The sequence below is a fragment of the Nicotiana tabacum genome, chromosome 17, assembly GCF_000715075.1.
Source record: "Nicotiana tabacum cultivar K326 chromosome 17, ASM71507v2, whole genome shotgun sequence".
Taxonomy (NCBI): Eukaryota; Viridiplantae; Streptophyta; class Magnoliopsida; order Solanales; family Solanaceae; genus Nicotiana; species Nicotiana tabacum.
The window spans coordinates 149,496,330-149,519,620 of NC_134096.1; the positions used below are offsets into that span (position 1 = coordinate 149,496,330).

The window sequence follows — 23,291 nt, forward strand, 5'->3', positions numbered from 1 at the left end:
TATAATATGAATCAGTCGCAGTTAATTTTTGGAGGGTTAATTGTCTATTTGTGGGTGACTGGAGTTGATTTGGGGGTCCATTGGTAGGCCCAATTAAAATGTGTATTCTACACCGAGCCGGAATGGTTGACTCTATAATGCTATTTGTTGAGGGATGTACCATTCGGTTGATGTTGAACTTATTCATGTTCTGAGATGATCTGTGAGTTACTCCTTTATACTACGAGGAGTTGTGATTCATTGGTTATGTGCACACATGGTGCGGTTCTATTGGGGGCCTCATGGTAGAATTTAAGCGAGATGAGTATTTAGTTATTGCATGATCGATTGCGTAAGGGTTATGTTCTTTCAGGTTTTGTGTGGCATTTTTGTCATTTGCCTCTCTGTGGTTATTAATTTTGAGCGGGGTGGCTCGAGGTATATGTTATGGACCAGCGTTTGGATGGGGTCACGCATTGCAGCGGAGTTATGTTAAGGTATGAACCTTGTGTTAGGATCGGGTGATGGTTCTACGGTGTATGATGAATTGTTAGCATTTCGTTGTGGTGGTACTTGTTAATCTGGCGGGGCAGTTCTCTCATTTGTGTCATTTTTCATGACCGAATACATTTGAATTATTGCATATTGGCGCACGGATGACTTAGTTTAAGGCTCTGAGTTATATTGGCGCGGCATGTCTGTAGAATAGTTGTGTTTAGTAATATAAGGTCATTGGACCTAGAATGGGTACTATCATGTTTGATTACGGTATGTTCGGAAGTATAATATTAAAAGTCGGCTCAGAAAGCGATTATGGTTCTGGTTGAGGCGAAAGAGCTCCGTGACTTGTTGATCTGGTAAGTGGTCATGAAATTTCGCATGTTTCTTTTATTATCAACAATGTACAAAGATTTTGGGATGAGGTTTGGTTCGATATGAGTTTAATACTGGTATTTGGTTGATTTTGGAGTAGTCACTATGATCAGGAATGGTGCTACGCGCATGCGAGTTGTGTAATATGTTAGGTGATTATGTCCGTGGTTATGGTTATGGTTATTGCTTGATACAACTGTTCAAACACATACAGTGTGTAAATATAAGATTCGTGTCTTGAAAGAAATTCTAGAGGTTGGAAATTAAATTCCAAGATTTATGGGCTAAAGTTAAATTAATGATTTCAGTTGTATTATGTTGTCAAGCCTATATGGAATAGGGTGACGTGGGTTCACCCCCGGGTACGTGTGTGGTAAGATGGAATGTTGATTTGATGGCTTGAAAATAACTCTTGGCACGTTCGAGGACGAACGTATGTTTAAGTGGGGGAGAATGTAATGACCCGGCCGGTCGTTTTGAGTATTTTAACCCTGTTTCCCCATTTACTGCTCAAATTGTACCTTACATTTATTGGGTGAATTTCCAGGGTAAATGGTTCGGGTCAGATGAGGTTTTGGAATGAATTGGAACACTTAGTTTTAAGGTTTAAAGCTTAAGTTAAAATAGTGATCAGATATCGACTTATATGTAAACGACCCCGGAATGGAGTTTTGATGATTCCAATAGCTCCGTATGGTGATTTTGGACTTAAAAGCGTGTCCGGAAAATTATTTGGAGTTCCGTAGTAAAATTTGGTTTGAAATGCCGAAAGTTGAATTTTTGGAAGTTTGACCGGGGGGTTGACTTTTTGATATCGGGTTCGGAATCCGATTCTGGAAATTGGAATAGGTCTGTAATGTGAAATATGATTTGTGTGCAAAATTTGAATTCATTCTGGATTGATTTGATGTGTTTCGGCACAAGATATAGAATTTGAAAGTTCAAAGTTCATAGATTTCGATTTGAGGTGCGATTCGTCATTTTGATATGATTTGAGGCCTCGAGTAGGTCCGTGTCATGTTATGGGACTTATTGATATAGTTGGTTGAGGTCCCAGGGGTCTTGGGTGAGTTTCGAATGATTAACAGATTAATTTTTGAATTTGGAAGACTGCTGGAACTGAAGCCTTATGGTGTTATCACACTTGCGGAAAAGTAGTCTCACGTGCGAGCTCGCAAGTGTGAGCAGGGGTGAGCTGAAGAGAGGTGCGCAGGTGAGGAAGGAGCTTCGCAGGTGCAGAATCGCACCTGCGCAAGAAGGAGCGCAGATGCGGGCAGAGGGCTGTGAGGCATTGGTCGTAGGTGCGAGGGAAAATTCCGCACCTGCGTGAGCGCAGATGCGGATGAATGCGCGCAGAAACGAAAACTGGGCAGGTGAGTGAAGTCCGCAAATGCGACGTTTTGCTCGCATAAGTGGAGGCGTAGGTGCGAAAATCTTGTCCGCATGTGCGGATCGACTGGGCAGAATCCTTTAAGTTCGAGGGTTCGATATTTTCACCCATTTTCGAATTTTGGAGCACGGTTTGGGCGATTTTGGAGAGGAATATTTTCACACAACTTGGGGTAAGTGTTCTTGACTCCCTTTTGATTATATTTCATGAATTAATCTTTATTTTTGGTGTAAGATTATTGAATCTTCAATAGAAATATAAGAAAATTTCTATAATGCCACAAAACGATTTTTTCAAGTTTGAATACCGATTTGGAGTCGGATTTGAGTGAAATTAGTATGGTTGAACTTGTAATTGGATGGGTTATCGTATTTTGTGAGTTTCGTCAGATTTTGAGACGTGGGCCCCATGAGTGATTTTTGGGGCGTAATTTCGGATTTTGTGGAAAATATTAGTATTTTGATATGGTATAAATTCCTATAATTTTTGTGGGCTGAATCAAATTAATTGTGACTAGATTCGAGCCGTTTGGAAGTTGATACGCGCAGAATGGAATTTCTGGAGCATTGCTTAGCTTGCTCGACATTGGATTTGGCTTGTTCGAGGTAAGTAACTCTTCTAATCTTGGAGCTGAGGGTATGGACCCTGAATATTTGTATTATGTAAATCGTTGGGAGGTGACGCACATGCTAGGTGACGGGCGTGTGGGCGTGCACTATAGAAATTATGACATAATTATTTCTGTGAAATTTTGTAGTTAAATAATCTTGACATTTTTCATGCAGTTTTATGTGTTAAAGAAATTGAACTGAAAAGCATATTAAAAATTAAATTATGTTGAGGCTATGTGTCAGTATTTTGGGACCCGTAGAGGTCATATTATTGTGAATTATTTGTTTTAAATTGAAAATTCATACCCAGTCATATTGTTATTCAGTGATACACCATATCATCATTTTTGGGCTATTCTCATGATATTGTGAGCCCATGAGAGAGAGGCTGGAGAGATTGATGACTGAAGGAGGCCGAAGGCCTGATTGTGAGGATATTTTTGGATCGGGCTGCACGTCGCAGCAGGCTATATTGACTTTATATGTATTATCACTATTATATGGATCAGGGTTGCCCGCTTGCAGCAGGTCTTATTGGCTTATTATGGCACATAAGTTGTCCGTGCGGATTCTGATATGATATTATAGCACGTGAGTTGTCCGTGCAGCACATGAGTTGTCCGTGCAGATTATAGCGCTTGGGCTATAGGAGCCCCTCCGGAGTCTGTACACCCCCCCCAGTGAGCGCATGTACGTACTGAGTGCGAGTGTCGAGTGATGAGTGACTAGGAGGCATGAGTGATTGTGAGGTATGCCCGAGTAGCATGAGTGATTGTGAGGTATGCCCGAGAGGCATGGGTGATTGTGAGGTTTGCCCGAGGGGCTGTATATGAGTGATAGTGAGGTATTCCCGAGGGGCTGTTGTTTATGATTTTATCATTGAGTTGCATCGCAATGGCATGCACACATGACATACAAGCATAGAAATGTATTTTTCTCATGTTGTACTGCATCACATCATTCATGATTTTCACACATTTTTGACAGATGGGCATAGTGATACATTTATTTTTACACGGGTTATATGGAAAGAAAAAGAAATATCTCATTTATTATTGAAAGGATTTTTGGGAAAAATTATTGTTTTCAAACTTATTCATATTTTCGGCAATTTCGGTAAACGATTTGGGTTTTCACTGATGTAATTGAAAGGAAGAACTATTATTTTTTAAATCATGATTTTGTTGAGCATTGTATCTGTGAGTTACTTCTGATATTATTTGCTTTATGTTGTTATGAATTATTGTGGACTATTGATTTTGGACCCGACCTTGGTGGAAGCTCGTCACTACTTTCAACCTAAGGCTAGGTTTGTTACTTACTTAGTACATGGGGCCGGTTGTATTGATACTATACTTCTGCACATTGCGTGCAGATGTTAGTTGTTGTTGTTGTTGCTGTGCTCGATGGTTGCGGGATTTGAAGATGTACCTGCATTCCTATTGTAGTTGCCTCCTGTTCATGGTAGCCTTAGATTTATAAAAGCTCTGTTTATGTACTATTCAAACCGACTATGTATTTATTTCATTTCCGCTTTGTAAACTTCATTCTTAGAAGCTCATGATTTGTACTACTAGTTCTTGGGGATTGTATAAGATTAAGACCTTTAATTACTTAAATTGATTTAATAATTATTATTGGAATTGCATAGTTGGTAATTGGCTTACCTAACGGGTTGGGTTAGGTGTCATCACGACTAGTTGGATTTTGGATCGTGACAACCACATTCCTCAATCACAAAAACAACCACTAGCCACCATTACTAATTATTACCACCCACCACCACCATCCTCAACCATAATCTCTATCACTACCAATCACCACTAGCTACTACCAAAACCACCACCAACCGCCACCTCTAGTAGGCATTTACAAGCACCACCGTTAGCCATCACCACCACTAACTACGATCTTTTAAAAAATTTTATTTTATTGATAGAATATTAGATTAATTAGTATTTTATTTGATTTTCGTGTTTATTAATTTTCAAATAAAGATAAATTTTATACATTCAGATGTTGAAAAACAAACAATCTTAATCATTGTATTCAGATCTTGATACGCGTCTTAATATCCAGACGTGTATTCAGATTCAGATGTCTTAATCTTAATGCACGTCTTGATATTCAGATGTGTATTCAGGTTCACACGTATTATTCTTGAAAAAAATAAATAAGACCTAGGTGTTTAATGGGAATAAGGCTTAGTTTAAGTGTCCAAATGAAAAGATGAGGGAAGTTTGAGGGGCTGGATATGTATTTGGCCTATAAGAATAAATACTGAATAGGATGTATAACTCATATATTAGTTATATATCTATCTATACTATATTAAAAGCACGAAACCCTTTGACGAAATATTGTTCGCCTTTTTTATCCTTTAAAAAGTAATTTTACACTAGATAATATCGTCATTTAACTATTTACCTAATATTTAAGATTTTAAAATAAATAAAATATTAACTATTAAGTATTTCCTTATTTGAACTACGTATAAATTCCTAATATTTAGGAATTTAAAGTTAAATATAAGCTTATATATATATATATATATATATATATATATGTATGTGTGTGTGTGTGTGTATTTGAATTGAGTAAAATAATCAATCTTTAACTCCAAAAATATGAACCCTCTCACGTTAGGTAGACGTATAATTTATTTTATTATAATTATGAGTATGTTTACCTAAATATTTATAAAGCTTAAAAGTACAAACAAAGGCAAAAAACAAAATATTGATCGGCTTAGATAGCTTTTTTTTATGTGTGAGTCTAAAATCTTTCCAATCAATCGGAAAGCCTACCATCTAAAAATTTGTAGAGTAATTTATATCAATCCCTTTAACAAATAATTCCATGTTAATAAATTATATTAACATTTAAAATTTTATGTAATATTTAAAATTTTAAATCCAACTAATTAAATTTCACCATAATTTTGATGGAATATGATTTAAGGATCAATATTCGCACTAAAAACTTTTCGATGGACGAGTCTAATTTGTCTATTTATATTGACACAATAACTATATCATAAAAATATGAAATATTAACATGAAATGTTGATAAACTTTGATCCTTCATAAGTGCCCTTCATGTTGAATAAAAATCGTAATTATAATTAATAATCTAATTTTGGTAGAACTAACATTTAAGATTTTAAAGACTTTCATAAGGTAGAGCTTATTTTTTTATTGAGTTAATTAAATAGGATCGACATTAATCATCATTTTCATAATTTTTCACTTACTTCCTTTAAGTTTAATATATATATAACTCAAACGTAATTCTTAAAATAATATTTATATCACTTTTAAAAAAAAAATGATACTTATAGATTAAAAAATATTATCAAACAAGAGATCAATAAAACAATACATATATTATTTTTCATAATACATGCTACGAATGACCTCAAGTGTTTGTTTTGAAGGAAGTATAAAGTGTTACATACTTCCCTCAAATTGAATTATTTCTCAATGTCGCCTAAGCAAGAGAAGCCCCCAATCGAGGTCGTCGAACTCGACAGTAGCGACGACGAAGACGCCGGCGTTTCCGTCGTCGGGAAGAGAAAACCAGACATGCCTCACGGAGGAACTTCACTGAGTAAATCACCGGTAATAGAAAGTCCCAACGCGATTGTTCCATCCAATTACAGGCCACTGGAGTCTCGAAGTTTCTGGAAAGCTGGCAATTTTGAAGTTGGTCGTATCAAATCAACTGCTATGCATGGTTCATTTCTCATCTTTTATATTTTCGCAGTTCAGAGTTTACTTTTACTGCCAACATGATTAAATTTTATTTTACCTGTAGGTGAATTGGAACATGCGCGTGTTCATCCCAAATTTCTGCATTCCAATGCTACTTCTCATAAATGGGCGTTCGGAGGTAAACTTTATTACTGTGTACTTTTTCATTTGCATGTGGCACTTTGATCTAGTTTTAAAAATAAATGAACTTTGGATTGTTTTGGGTTTGATAGAAGTCTAATCTTATAAATCATAGTCTTATGGTGGTAGAAGATAGTTAATTAATAAGTACGTTTTGCAACTTTCACTGTGGATCCATTTTGCTCTTGTTATTGTACGACCACTGATACTTTGAATGTCATTGCAGCAATAGCCGAGCTTTTGGATAATGCTGTTGACGAGGTATTTACTGTAATGTTGATTATTTTTGTTATATTGTGTTCTATGCGGTGAAAATAGAAGTTCAGGCTTTCTACTTATAATTTATCGATTCTGCTTGAGGTCTGGTTTCTGTTGAAACTACAGCATTGTCGCCCCATATGTCTTTAAGAGTTCTGCTATATTTTGCTGCTTTGGTTAACTCACCTCACACACTCGCTTTCATTGTCGTCCGACGGACTTTCCTTCAATTAGAAACCTATTGTCACAGAATCATGTCATTTCCTCCATGTTGAGCACAATCTAACTAAAATATTACCAAGTTGTTTCATTTTAAGCTTTCTTTCCCTTGTTTGCCAATAATATCCTCATACAAAAAGTTAGTAGTGGTACTACCGAGGATTTAGGCATTTTTGAATTGGTTTCTGGCGAGAAGAATAGCTTTGAATTGTTCTTACGGGCCATTGCATTTTTGAATTAATTGTTGTTAAAGTTGAGATGTTCATCGTTTGATTGGTAGACATCACTATTCGCAAGAGAACCATTCTCTTTTTATTTCTATTATTTTCATTTGACTTCTTGTTGTCTAAGGTGGCCCTCAGACGTAATTGTGGTATTCAAAGGTTAAATATCCTAAGAGGTTTTGCAACTAAAATGTGGTTCTTTTGTCTAAGTTTCTTTGCAGAGGTAGACATGAGGCCTCACAAGATCATCTTCTTAGCCAAGAGCTTGTTGGTCCCCTTGGGGAAGTTTGATTGAGTCTTGTAGTGAATCTTGTTTCTAACAACTTTCTAATTTAACATAGCATCAAGCAATCAGAACCAAAAGGCCGCAAGTTTACCCTTCTTTCTCTCGCCCTTGTTCTGTGCTGAGTAGGTAACAGAAGCTCCATTTTAGTAAGAACTTTAGGTTAGACACCTGTTGGTTTGGATACCTCACAACTTTCTAACCTTCGTGTGTTTCATTTCCTCCTTTTTCGTTTTGGATGGAAATTCAATTATTTTGAGACTTGAACATCTTAACAATAATTCTCACTAACCTTTGGTTTCTTCAATTAGACTTTCTAATACTCAAGGTTATCGCATTTGGCTCCTAACATTTTGTGATTTTCAGTTGTAAATATTTATTTTTCTCATTTGTTGTTTGTTCTAGCAAATGTGCCAGAGAGTACTAAGGCACATTTTCTTGATGAGGAAGAGCAGTGAGACACATTCTCATGTCTCTATATTATTATTTTGCAAAATATTAGAGGCTGCAATTGTTTAATTAATCTAAGTAATTGTTTGCTATTCCCTCTTCATTTTATATTTTTTACTCATGAAAGAGGTGTTCTTCAATTTATGGTGTCCTGGAGTAAATAAAAGGGGTGATGCCAGGCACTGTGAAGGAGTTAATTTTCAGCTGGAGTGGTGGAAAACGAAAGAGAAGGCGTAGGGCATGGGATGTGGTCTTCTCGCACTAATGTGGGTCTTTTGGAGAGAAAAATAGGAGAGCTTATGAGGGTGTAGAAATGAATTTTGTACAGTTTTGGAGTAGTTCTTATCCCTTATACCATTTTGGTGCACTCATTAGATTCCTTTGTGTATTGAAGATCCGGTGTTGTTCGTAGAAAAACCATATGTTTTTGTAGGTTTTACTTTTTGATATACTACTCGTATACGGGCTTCTTTATGCCCCTTCATTAAATTTTATTACCTTATAAAAAAAGAACATTCTTATGTTGATTTTTTAAATAAATTATGTGATTAACTATCCTCCGTTGTTCAAGACTAAAGATTCTTCGGATATTTTGCTCACAGCTTCTCCCCTTTTCTTGGACCTACAATAGAAATTTTTCTGTTAGTTCTACCTAAGTTGTTGTGTCAGTTGCATTAGGGCAAAAAGGCCTAGATCTTTTGATGAGTTTTCTTCTTCATTATGGGCATGCAGATAACATAGCTGACAATTTTAGCTCTTTCAACCTGAACCGATCACCACTTTCTATTTTTAGTCCTGTGAGAAGTTTCCTTCTACAGAAGCTTATACGCTGGCAAACTCATATCATTTAACTGAGAGCCACCATTTCCCAGCCTTCAACATCGAAAGTCGTATGATTTATCTGGACGAAAATCTTTCTCCACCATGCCGACTTATAAAAAAATCTCTGGCTATGCTGCTTGCACTGGTAGATTCTGTACTTTCACTTTCATGTGACTCTTGTTAAACAATTTAGATAATGTGGTGAAGGGAAAATCAAGATTGTATGTTAAACCAGTCTCTCTTGCACTTGTATAAATTTTCTTTTGTTTAATGGCCGTTTTTCTTCTTTGTCTTAATCTGGATGCTTTGTTTGATAAGGTTTTTATCTGCATACTAGATAAGCAGTGGGGCAACTTGCGTGAAAGTTGACAGAATTTATAACCCAAGGGACAACTCTCCTGCATTGCTCTTCCAGGGTGTGGTATTGCTGTTATTTTCATCACTATCATACTACACTTTTTACCTTGTTACAATTGCCATAACATATACTATATCATCTGTGCAGACGATGGGGGTGGTATGGATCCAGAACGTCTTCGCAAGTGCATGAGCCTGGGTTATTCTTCAAAAACATCAAACTCAACAATTGGACAATGTAAGCATCTAGAGTTTCAAATAATTGGATTAGGTGTATTAATTTGTATTACTGGCATAATCTGTTTTTGCGCTCCGTTGGTGCTTGGGAATCACTTATACTTCTGTGAGGTTTTGAGGCATTTTATGCTGCTTGACTTTTTCTTTTTGATGAATATGCTACTTGATATTTTGAAAGCTAATTTGTTTTCTTTGGTCTTTTCCTGGAGTTTAGATGGTAATGGATTTAAGACGAGTACCATGAGGTTGGGTGCTGATGTAATTGTTTTCAGCCGTTCATCTCAGTCAGGGTATCTCTCTCTCTCTCTCTCTCTCTCTCTCTCTCTCTCTCTCTCTCTCTCTCTCTCTCTCTCTCTCTCTCTCTCTCTCTCGTAGTTATGGAACCTGAGGGTCCTTCAAGATATCACATTGATTTCAATAAAGAATTTTTAGGAGTTGTTTTATGAATCACCAACTCTCAAGGTTTATATTATGTCCCTCTTAAGAAAACATAGCTTATTATATAATCTATCTATACTGTTATAAAAGTGGGAAGCCCCTAAACTGAAAAGTTAAATTACCATAATATCCTTCTTACTGATTTAAATATCCCATTTGTTAAAATATAAATAAATAATCTAAGTTTTTTTGAAGGGTGTAACCCTTTAGATTAGTAACTAATTATTCCTATTTTCTATTTGGTTTTCAAATAGAGCAAGGTAGGGAGCACCCTTGCTCTGATGGTAAGCACCCTCCACATCCAACCAAGAGGTTGTGAGTTCGAGTCACCCCAAGAGCAAGGTGGGGAGTTCTTGGAGGGAAGGATGCCGAGGGTCTATTGGAAACAGCCTCTCTACCCCAGGGTAGGGGTAAGGTCTGCGTACACACTACCCTCCCCAGACCTCAATAGTGGGATTATACTGGGTTGTTGTTGTTGTTGTTGTTGTTGTTGTTGTATTTGGTTTTCAAGCGTTGCTACTGTTGGTTGGTTTTTGTTAAATGGGAACAGAATATAAAAGGCTATCTTAACCCTTGCAAACAAAAGATTGATCCCTTAATTGAGAAAAGGAAGAAGAACAAAATGACACGAGTCCAGCGGCTGTGATTATACCAAAAGTCAAAGCACTTTACTGAATACTCATTTTTAAATAATGATACAACAATATTGCCCGACGTTTTATGATGCAATTATCATACCTTGTTGTGGCTTCAAAACCAATTCAGAAACGTTTCCTTGAAGTGTTTTATTTCAACGAGAAATCGCTGCGAGACTCCATACTATATGTCAATTAAAAACCCCTGTCATCTGAAACTTACTGCTCACTCGTATTACCAAACTGTTAGTTATGTTACTAGAATTGATATTATGCTTGATAATCTAATTTGATATTTTCTGCCCTTTTATGGTCTAGCCGAGCAACTCAAAGTATTGGTCTTCTGTCCTATACATTTCTTCGGAGAACAGGGCAAGATGATGTGATTGTTCCAATGGTAAATATTCTTTACAATCTGTTGAATTTTTTAATATTTGGCACTTGAAGCTTGTAATCTGTTATTGAACATGAACATCTATTCTTATTCTTTCTCCTTTTAATTGAAAATTGATGCAGATCGATTTTGATATCTCTGACCATTGGGCTGAACCAATACTATGTGGCTCTCAAGATGATTGGTCAACTAACTTGAAAACAATCCTTGAGTGGTCCCCTTTTGCAACAAAGATGGATCTTATGCAACAGGTTGGTTGGATAATTGGTGCAGATACTATAAAGCTACTTTTTTATTTTATAAATTTGTTTTGTGTGAAAAACCGTTTTAGAAAGTTACTTTATAGATTCAATTCTTTGTTGCAGACTCAGAGCATCGATGTGTTATCTGAAGTTCTTTTTTATGAGAAGATGCCATGATCACAAAACAATCAAATATTAAAATATGCATTTATGTTAACTCATTAAGCATATCAAGACAAACCTACGAAACTCTGAGCGAATATGTACTTCCTTTTTCTCAAATTTAGATACACAGTTTTTCTCGGGGGTTTTTTTTTTTTTGGGGGGGGGGGGGGGACATTTTCTCCTTCCCATTTTTTGATCTGTTCGATTGTTGCTCCTTGCTTTTGTCTATTTGTAAAATCATAGATCTGTCAGGAAATTATTCAGGGTGTGTTTGGACGCTGTGTAATTGCTAGGCTGTGCAATTACGTAGACTAGTAATTTACAAAGACATGTTTGTTTGCCATAGTGTAATGTAATTACAAAGTAAGTTTCAGCATCATGTTTGGTTATATTGTGTAATTACGTAGCTAAATATTCTGAATTTTTAAAATAGAAGTGATTATCAAAAATTAAATCAACTTTCTTTCAGATGGGCAAATAAATTAACTTTAATGTGTGACTACTATATATTTGAATATAAGAAATATTAAATATTACTCCCGCCGTCCCAATTTATGTAGCATTCTTTCCTTTTTAGTCCGTCTAACAAAAGAATGTCACATTTCATTATTTAGAAATAATTTATTTTTAGAATTCCGACTTTATCCTTAATGAATTGATTTACAGCCACACAAATATCTATGGTTTGTTTTAGACTACAAGTTTCAAAAAATTTCCTTTCTTTCTTAAACTCCATGCACAGTCAAAGACCGCCACACAAATTGAGACAGAGGAAGTACGTTATTAATGGGTATTTAAAATACATTCTCTATAAAATTATATTATCAACTATGAATTTAAATTATATCATGTGAAGAGGATATGAAATTCATTATTTGTTGCATCTTTTAAATAACAAAAAATAGACATGAGTTTAAAAAGTTCTTTTTTTTAAAGTAATAAATTATTTATGCTAATGAACAGAAAACAAAGCTAGTAAAGTAAGAAATTATTTTAACATGTGTTCCTCATAAAAGAATTCTCATAACAAAACTTTATAAGCAATTTTATCTAATTGCTCTAGCATTCATATCTGTTGAAGAAAAGAAATGGAAGAAAAAGAGTGTAAAAAGAATAATATATTTGGAAAAGAAAAATAATAGAGAATTGAAAAGTCATCTTCTACACCCAATTCCATGTTGACCAAGTAATTTGCTTGGCGAGACAAACACACCAAAACTGTGTAACTGCATCGAGTTATACTCAAATCTAATTCCAAGGTGGCTTTCCAAACAGGCCCTTAGTGAAATTACTGCAAAGATTTGGGATGATTTGACACCACGTCCACTCTTGCTTGAGTACATAGCATATAACTCTATATATGCAACTATAGCAACTGCATGTACATGATTCTGCTAAATAAAAGCAATTATTGTTACAATAATTACTTTTATTTGTTATTACTGAATGTTCTGTCTTTCTCTTGTATGTTCTCCAGTTTGAGGATATAAAATCACATGGAACTAAGATTATAGTCTACAACCTATGGCTGAATGATGAAGGAATTTATGAGCTGAACTTTGATGACGATGATGAGGTATGTCTATTTCCTGAAAACATTTGGCTCAGCTCTCTCCAGTCTGAGCTTGGATATCTTGGCATGCTAGCTAATAAAGGTCAAAGGATTCTATTGCGCCTTTCACCTAAGACTGAATTGTCGACCATAAAAATTAGTACTTAGAACTTTTTGGTTTGCTGTGAAGGTCAGAACTTTTGGATTTACCCTTTGTAAACATGTTAAAAAGAATAAGGACGGAAAGTTTATACATGGCTATAACCATTTTTGTAATGTCCAGTAGTGTTAGAGAGTGCTACGCCTGTCAGGAGTTTATAATAGTTCTGGACTACTCCACCTATTGTCTTAAGATTTTCTGTTGGGTGCTTAGATTCTTTGACATGGTATCAGATTCAAACTTCGGGGAATTCATAATTCTCACAACAGCCTTTTCTTTTCATGCTCTATCTCTTTGAGTTTCTCTCTTTCAACTCAACCCATGGAGCTGCTCTTGGCTTCGCTTTCTCTCTCTATATTCAACTCATCGAGCAAACTAACATTGCTCCAGGCCAACTCATTAATCTGATGAGCCTAATATGACTCCCTTTACTCCAAGATCGAGCCTCCTCTCTCTCTATTTCTTAAAAAAGGTTCAAATCCATGTGTAAACCCCAGAATTGGGTTACACATTCGGAGGGAGTTAGAGAATGTTACACTTGCACAGCCTTGTGATTGCACTCTCTAAACCTGCAAAAACTGCGTATTTTTAGAGTTGATTTTCATAGACTATTTTGGCTTTCATTTCCATATAGGTGTCCACAACCTTGAACTTTCTGTTGTCCCAATAAAAAGTTTGTTCTGTAGTAGAGAGACAACTCTGTTTTGGTCCTTATTCATTAAAAAAAGAATGAAAAGAGAACCCAAAGAAAAACTCTATTGGTCGTTTGGAGGTATGAGTGTCAAAGAAAACCTTCTAAAGATAATTATATTTGAACATTTAAAATTTTATTTGAACCTTGTAAAGATGGAGTTCTTTTAGAGCTTTTTTTCTGCTGCGGTCAAGCTTCATGTGATTGGCAACCCACAAATTCCTTTTTCTCCAGAAACTTTTAAATTTATGGAAGCTTCTTTACTTGGGGTTGACCTTCCAGCAATCCATAAATGTCATCTTTCGATTGACGACCATGTGAAAAGTATGTTATTGGAAACATCCCCCTATGCATTTTTTGGACCATCTGGGAAGAAAGGAACAATGTTTGCTTTGAGGACAAGAGGACTCACATTGCTAGAATAAAAAATACTTGTCTTCAAATTTAATTTCTTTGGTGTAAGAAATGTTTAGTTGAAAGCTTAGATCAGTATATGGAGTTTCTGGATGTGCTAACTAATTTGTAACTGGAAGTATGTTGTTATAGGTGTTGGCTAAACTTGGTGTAGTCTTATGTACCATCTTGGTACTTTTATTAATAAAATCTTTACCTTATAAAAAAATGTTATTAGAACTCATAAATCAACATGTTCACCATTTCCAAAAACCAATCGCTGACAATGTTTGATAGCCTTGGTGAATAATTGGTTCCCCACCTTTGATGTTGTATGTCTATCCATACATCTCAAATCCTTGCCGAACTGCTGGAGCATGTTAGCAAAATGCTTTTTGTGCTTCTTTAAATCCCAATTCCCTAATATTAACTGATCATTGTTTAGGTCTAAGAGTTATGCCCCAATACATGATGGTTGAATTTATTTTTGAAGCGATCCATGAGAAATTATGTTTGATTGTGTTCGTTTTGATCAAGTAATAATTCTATTAGTAATAAATATGGCTAAAAAATGCCTATATACAAGAAGTATACCAAAAAGTAAAAAAACCTAAAAAAAAGATATGATTTTCTACGAACGACATCCAATCTTCCATACATAAAGGGACCTCATGGGTGCACCATGAAGAAATAGGGGACAAGAGGCTATTCCTCATATGTACAAAATGCATCTCAACACTTTCAAAAGCTCTCCTATTTCTTTATATCCAGACGACCCGCATAAGTGCTAAAGGAGGAACATCCCAAGCCCGGCGTCTTCTCTTATGCCACCCCAATTGAACATAAGCTCTTTCACTGTCGTGCTATTTTGTTGAACTTGTAATATCAAGTTTTCAGACTAGGTCCTATTGGTTGTTATGGGTAGAGCTTTTCTACTTTTTCAAAATCTTTAAACTTGTGTCCTTTTTTTTCTTTCAAAGGGTAGAGCCTCATTCGGGCCGCCCCGGTGCATGACAAGATGCACGAAGCGACGCTTAGATGGTTTGGGCATGTGAAGAGGAGAATCACAGATGCCCCAGTAAGGAGGCGAGAGAGGTTGGCCTTTGGCGGGTCTGAGAAGAGGTAGAGGTAGGCCTAAGAAGTATTGGGGAGAGGTGATTAGCAGGATATGGTATTGCTTCAGCTTACCGAGGACATGACCCCTGACAGGAAGGTGTTGTCGAGAATTAAGGTAGATGGTTAGTAGGTAGTCGAGAGTGTTTCCTTCCCATACTAGTAGTATTAGTGTTAGTCTTATATTCTATTATTACTAGATTTCTATTTCGCTTCGTTTTCTTATTATCTTATTGTTATTACTGCTTGTTACTATTGCTTTCTTCTCATCTTTCCTTGAGCCGAAGGTCTATCGGAAACAACCTCTCTACCTTCCAGGTAGGAGTAAGGTCACTACCCTCCCCAGACCTCACTTGTGGGACTATACTGGGTTTGGTTTGTTGTTGTTGTTGTAAAGGGTAGAGCCTGGCTTTCATGTAAGTAAGGCATCGTCATTGAGTTTCTTATGAGGATGTTTTACACAACCTTTAGGCGTGGCAATGTATTGCACATTTTAGATTTCGTACATGACCAGTAAATTTTGAGCGCATTGTAATGTTGAGCACACTAATAGTTGATTTAGTTTGGTATAAGCCTCAATGAGAGGCCAGTTTCATGGAGTGGCTCTTGTTAACAACTATGTCTCAACCTGAAACTAGGTTGGGCCAGTTACATGAATCTTCTAAATACATTGTGATCCAGTTGGGCCAGTTTCATTCCAGTACTTAGTAATTTGTCTTTTAGGACAAACCAAGGCTTCTCTAAAACTAGGAATTCTCCAAATTTCTCACCTATCCTTACAATATTGTAGAATCTCTTAGCGGGCTCTAGAGATTCCTGTGAAGCATGAACCTTATGGAAGTGTGTCTTTGACTTGCCTTGATCCCAACAAAGGAAGAAAAAGGAGAAAGAAGGTCTTGATAAACAAGTGGTTTTTGACGATTCCGTCTATGTCTAATGCTCTTGTTATGGAGTAAACTCATAATTCTCTTCATACAATAAGCAGCTAAACGTCATCTCCATTAGGCTAGAACTTTATTTCATTCATCTAACATGATTATAACTCCTCTGATTACTCTTAGTATGTGTCTTATAACAATGATTGTTGATGTATTATATTTTTGGACTCACGGGTCATGCCGCTGCTGTTCTTTGAAGATTTCCTGCTTTTCGCCCTCATCCTCCTCTTGCTATTTAAAGGATGTCGTATTTTTTCTTTTGTTGGTCAAGCAGGATATAATGTTGAGAGATGAAGCTAATTGTGGAAATACATCAAAAACAAACAAGAGAGCGCTTGAACAGCAATCCCATATTTCCTATCGCTTACGCTACTCACTAAGAGTAACCACTTAAATTTGCTTAATTCCTGTAAACATCCCTGCTGAATATTTTGCTAATGTATCTTAATGCCTGTGTATCTCTTGTCAGGCATACACATCCATATTATACCTCAAAAAATTTACAAATTTCAGTATCATACTAAGAGGGAAGCCCGTTGAGCAGTTTAATATTCTTGAGGAGTTGAAGCACTCAAAAGTAATCACCTACAGACCACAGCTTGCTGGGACATCAAAGGAGGTACGGTATGATAAGGGTTCTTGATTTTCCTGCTTCGGGGGCTGCATGTTCAAATTAGATTAGAAGAGTCCAACTTTAGATTGTAAACTGTTCTATTGTGTTAAATATTCACAATGAGAATAAAATAGCAGTTGTAATATTATATGAGTTTCTGAGTGTGGGTATTCACTAATTGCAAGTCTGTTGCGAAGCTTGTGGTAATATTTGACCATCATCTAAATATGTGGATTCAAACAACTTTTCTGCTGCAGATCTTGGTTGAAACAACTTTAGGCTTCGTCAAGGACGCTCCATCACCAGTTTGTGGATTCAACATTTACCACAAAAATCGCCTCATCAGGGTATGCGATGTTGTGGTTGGAGAAATATGTCATCTTCCAGAGCAGTTTTTTTGTTGCAATATCTTTTTTTTTTTTGTGCAATCGCCTCACCTGAGTATTTTCAAAGAATTTTGATTACCATTATATGCAAAATATCTTTTTTTTCTTAGCTGAAGAGTTTAACAAAACAAGATTTTCTTTTTCTTAGCTGAAGCTGTTAACAAAAACTTTATCTGCTTTGGCCTCAGTTTAACCCCTCCCCCCCTCCCAGCGGGAAAAGAGAGAAAAAGAAAGAGGACAAACATTTGAGTAGACCTTGAAATTCATGAATAAATATTGGGATGTATGCGGGCATGTAGGTGCATCCAAACTTTGCAGTTGGTCTGAAATGAATTTTGCTGGACTTGTGATTACTTTAATAGATAACTTTTCTAAGTTAAACTTGAAATTGCCTATTGCTGATTATGTTCTTCTGGGTTTTCTTAGCCATTCTGGAAAGTTACTGCAGATGGTTCTTCCAAAGGAAATGGTGTTGTTGGTATGTATTTTGAGTTCAATTTAGACTCACTCTACTCATTACGACGATGATGTACTCAATTTCCCTTGACTCAGGTGTTCTGGAAGCAAATTTCATAGAACCTGCACATGACAAGCAAGATTTTGAAAGATCGTCTCTGTTTTTCAAGCTGGAGACTAGGCTAAAGCAAATGGTGATGGACTACTGGTATGTTCTATACTGTAATTTCAGATATTTAACAGGAGTTAATTATCTTTTTGTATGTTCAGTTATGTAAATTTGTTGGTCATATTTTCAATTCCTTGTTGGTTTAATCTTCTCTCAGAACCCTTAAGGGTTTTTTCCTCCTTTTTTCTGGATGAAATGGGGGCTGTGGAAAGACTAAAGAGAGGTTCTGCTTGTACTTTGTTGTGTGCATTTGCAAGTCTGAGTACTACATAAATCAACTAAGCTTTAGCAGTTCAAATATAATTTCAATGTAGTACATAAATATACTTTTTGATTGAAAGGGGAAATAGATGTAGTTCAGTGGTAATTATGCCTTCAATTTGCGAGTGGGCTGTCAAAGGATGGCTTGTTTTGAAGAACTTATACTGCAAAATGTAAAATAGCAAATAGTGAAACATGTAATTTTGACCTCGCGTCTGACTTCAGATGGTTCTGATTCATTTTGTTGGCTAATCTGAGTAATAATCAAATGGGCTCATGCTGAGAGATTTAAAATCTTAAACTAATAGAGATCTAGTAATTCTCACTTTTTCTTTAAAACTCTCTCGTAGTCAAATCCTGCTTCAAGTCATGAGCTAGCTATAGCACATGTGGCCAGTCTTGATTGTTAGTGCTCCCGCCCAAGATTATACCCTCTTGATCTTGCTTACTGAGAAATACAATTAAACGTTCCATCAGATAAAAAGGGGATGGGGTAGAGGTTATACTTTATTTTCCCAGCTTAAGGTATCCTTGGCTGTACTTTTCTCCTCTATCCTGTCTCCATCTACCTACTATTACTTCTACAAAACTACTGCCAAAATTGTAATTTGTCATCATCATTGTAATTTATCAGTGTTAGTCACTAAACTAGTAGTACCTCACAACTTGTGATATAGTCATGTCTCTTGTGATCATAATACAGGAAAGGTCATTGTCACCTGATAGGACTGAAGCCTCTTGAACCACATTTGCAAAATCTTCTGAGAGAGCAAGTGGATAATGCTCAAATACAGTCGCCAACTATTGACCGTCAGCCAGTTACCGGCCTTGCAGCTCATCCCAGGCCAGATTTCCGTTCTGTGCAGAGTGAAAAAGTGGGAAGAACCAATTCCAATAGGGAATTGCCAGCTGTACAACCTATTACAGGGAATGCAACTGTAGGACCTGGTTCTTTCTTTTCTCGGCATTTATTTGAGTTACTTTATCGTCTATGCTGGTTTTGCATGGTTGAGAAGTTAATGTGACAACATTCATGTTCCTAAAGTTATCAAATGTCTAGTTGAATAATGTCAATTTATTATAACAGTACAAAAACGGGGTTTGACTGTTTCATTTTTTTCTTTAATGGAACATTTGCAGGGATCTGTTAAAAACGATACACAAATAGCCAGTTCAAGTTGCATGTCAATTGATCAGATTTGTGAAGAGAATATCCAACTCTTTAGGAGGTACATGCTTCTTTAAAAATATGCCCTCTTTTAAGATACAGCCTCATGGCATATAGTTAACCTTGCATAATTGATTAATCAATGATGGATTTATACACTTAAAGAGTCATTTGGTACCTCATATAGGATAAGGTGGGTGTATCCCTTCAGATTGGATTGTTGATAACAGGATTCATGGCCATATTGGATAAGGTGGGATTATATCCACCCAGATTGTATTTCTATTAGGGAATTGTAGTCCAAATTGAAATCTTTGTCCTACGTATGCTATGCTGGAGTACTCAGATAAAATCTTAGTACAAAAATGACCTTAGATAATGTTTAGCAATATCATAGATTTGTTATCAAAAGTTAAAGGAAGAGAACAAATTTTAAGCCTTTTGCTACTGTAGAACTCTTCTACATATGCATTACTGTAATTTTCGTTTGTGTCCTTGTTCTTTGGCTTGCAATTGCTTCTTTTTTTTTCTGTTACTAATCTCTCTCTTCTTTTTCTTTTCAATAATTACTTCCTTCTTCTGGTGTGTCTCTTCTTCGTTTGTTAGTTATGCTTTCGGGCTTATCTTCTGGTTCTCTCGTTGCTCATTCTTGTTGTCAAAGTGTTGTCACAACGCCAAAAAATGAAGGGTCGTGGCCTGGGTTGGCTTACCAGGCAAACTCTGTACCTTGTGCTAAGACAAACTAAACAATCATAACCACGAAATATAACAAAACAGAATATGAACGATCTTTGGCCCGCTCTGCCAGTATTGTCAAACCTGGTCAGAAAACACATCGTAGGAGCTGCACATGATTAATCGTTGACAAGTTCTGGTGGAAATTAAAGGATCATGATGTGATGTAAAAAGTCATCTCTCCTTCATTAGAACAGAATAAAAGCCTTTAACATGGTGGGTGGCAGGAAAATCAAGGGGTGTAGTGGCATGCAAAGTGTCTTGTCTAGCAATCAATGAAGCTTGGAATGGACCATGAAAGAATAGAATTGAAATCCCAATAGAGACAGAAAATGCTAGATGATTCTTCCCATATATCTAAGCCTTGGTGGACAAAATTATCTGGTACTTGGTGCTGGTGCAAGGCAACAAGTACCCCGTGGGTTAGTTCAGGTACGCGTAAGCTGGCATGGACACCACCATTATTTTTTAAAAAAAAGATTAAGGGTTGCAGTGTAAAGCAATTGAATTTGAGGGGAAGAAGATTCTGCAGAATTCATGCTACTGTTTCCTCTCGAGTTTGTTGATCAATGGATGAGTGACAACCGCATGTTGATTCTTGTGGCATGAGCCTTCCAATATGAGTACATGATTAATGTTTTGAACCTTTGAATTTGGTTTTGCACTTAAATTTGCCTTGGAGATTTAAAGATATAAGCTTCTCGTCCGTTATCTCTCTTACATCTCTGATTTAAGAAGCCTGAATGTAGTTTCTGGACTAATCCTTATTTCCTGTTTCCTTCTCTAGTTTGTATCGGCTTTTGGCCTCCTCGTGTGATCACAAAATGTTTAGCAACTAAACTGATTGGCTCTACCAGTTTAACACTTTGAATCTTTGTTCGACAGGTGTGAGTCATACATCCAAAGGGAAACCGAGTTGAAACGTACAGTATGTAGCACTTCCATGCGGAGCATGTGTTTGATACTTAGTTTTTCTTTTATGTTATGTTATTGAACTTAGTCTAGTAATGGCACCTTTTTTATCTAACATATTTGCATCAATTTTATTCTGTCCTGTTGGATGACACAGATAGAGGAGCTTGAGAAAGAATTAGAGGACACTAAAAAGAAATCTGCCGATCTTTCTTCACGCCTGGAAAGTCAGAAAAAGCTTAAACTTCTGAAACAATTTGGGTAGAAGGCATAACAAAGGGTCTATCCTCTCATGAATTGTATGCATTCGGTTTGATCATGTTGAATTGATAACCGTAGACTTCTCGGTGCCTCTTCCAGGGAATCTTCAACCTTCCATCTCTTTGCCCATTAACAAAGCCAAACTTAATATAAATATGATTAATCAAAATGTTCATCATTCTCCTGTTATGTATTTAAAAACACAAATCTAAACAGTAGGCTTTTTCTATTTTTTTTTTAACTTTTTAAAAGAAACTTTAAGTTGAAGATCGACATAGACATTGCGCAAGAGATTAATATAGAAGATACAGAGAATTTTTGGTAGCTAGCTTCCTTGAAATTTTTTAATTTACAACTTATCTACAACTTTCATACATTATTTCTACCTAGTTAAAAACAACTACGATATCATACAACTTAAATACAATTTTTATACAGATTTTATACAATATGTCTTTTGTATATTTTGTATCTGATTTATACATAATAAAAATAAATTTCATACAACTAATTATATATTATTCAATTTATCTACAACTTTCATACATTATTTCTACCCAGTTATATACAACTACAATATCATACCACTTAACTACAATTTTTATACAAATTTTATACAATATGTCTTTTGTATATTTTGCATCTGATTTATACATAGAAAAAATAAATTCATACAACTAATTATATGTTATTCAATTTATCTACAACTTATCTACAACTTTCATACATTATTTCTACCTAGTTATATACAACTACAATATCATACCACCTAACTATAATGTTTATACAAATTTTATACAATATGTCTTTTGTATATTTTGTATCTGATTTATACATAGTAAAAATAAATTTCATACAACTAATTATATATTATACAACTTATCTATAATTTATCTACACATTTCATACATTATTTCTACTCAATTATATATAACTACAATATCATACAATTTAAATACAATTTTTATATCAATTTTATACAGCATTCATACAATATTTAAATAAAACAAAATATACAAACAACAAAATATAATTTTTCTACAATTTTACTACAACTTTACTATAATTTCGTAAGTATAATGTATGTCATGTCTTCTTCTTCTTTTCTTCTTCTTCGAGTTTCAATCTGAAATTCAGCCAAAATTAAGTCTAATCTTCACCAAAACATCCTCAAATTTGAGATATAAACTCCAAATAATATTCTCAATTGTTTGCAACAACACCCAATCCAAACAAATAATGGTTTTTGAAAACCCAAATTCGAATTCAAAGTTTCAAAACTTTTTAATGGCTTTAGTAAATTCCGTATTAGGTCAAACACAATCATATAAAATGGGAAGGACTATTATATTTCTTTTCTCCGTGGCATCAACTGCTTATTTAATTGCTTTAGTTGGGTGGGGCTACCTCCTGCTCTGAGTCGTTGGGTACAATGAGACTTAGAGGCCCTATGGTCATAAAATTTGATGGAAGATTTTTCCAAAAAAAATTCACTTTTTTCAAAATCAGCATTTGTTCATAAAATATTCAATTTTCACTTGAAGATGCATTTTTGAAAATTTTCGAAAATTTGAAAAAATGGCAAAAAATCATTTTTTAAAATTTTCACTCAAATCACTCACAAAACTTAAAAAATAACCCAAACTAAAATTTATGTCCAGACACAACTCTAAATTTCAAACACCATTTTCACCATTTTTTCGAATTTTACAATTCTTATTTCCAAACGCCTAGTCAATAATAAGAACTGCTCCGCCACTCAATTCTGCAGATTATTCAGTAATCAATAAAGTAAATAACTGTATTAGTTGGGGCCCTGAACTCCCACTTATTAAATGCCTGCTAATAATTCCAAGTTCGTAAATCTATTTTCCCGTTTACCAAAAGGATGTTCATATGCCGTTAGTTTTTGAAGCTAACTCCAGGAATTTACAGAAAACTTTTGTGGACAAACTATTTGAACACCTTTTAACGGAGGTGTGTGGTAGAGTATTTAGAGCTTGAATCTATAAA

The 23,291-nt window shown here is 35.5% G+C and overlaps 1 protein-coding gene across 2 annotated transcripts; it reads left to right on the top strand.

Annotated features, from left to right (window-relative positions):
* The first annotated feature begins 6,271 nt into the window (after positions 1-6,271).
* Positions 6,272-21,451, top strand: LOC107771932 (protein MICRORCHIDIA 2). Of its 2 annotated transcripts, XM_016591394.2 has the most exons (18): positions 6,272-6,588; positions 6,670-6,744; positions 6,973-7,007; positions 9,340-9,418; positions 9,508-9,597; positions 9,811-9,886; positions 10,988-11,066; positions 11,186-11,314; positions 12,948-13,046; positions 16,592-16,699; positions 16,787-16,936; positions 17,188-17,277; positions 17,743-17,794; positions 17,869-17,980; positions 18,906-19,140; positions 19,343-19,431; positions 20,991-21,033; positions 21,175-21,451. In XM_016591394.2, the coding sequence occupies exons 1-18, from the start codon at positions 6,336-6,338 to the stop codon at positions 21,280-21,282; spliced, it is 1,902 nt and encodes a 633-aa protein (XP_016446880.1). In that variant the 5' UTR covers positions 6,272-6,335; the 3' UTR covers positions 21,283-21,451. The 2 variants fall into 2 exon arrangements, with proteins under 2 accessions (XP_016446880.1, XP_075091385.1); XM_075235284.1 differs by lacking the exons at positions 20,991-21,033; positions 21,175-21,451 and adding an exon at positions 19,558-19,671.
* Positions 21,452-23,291: the final 1,840 nt, after the last annotated feature.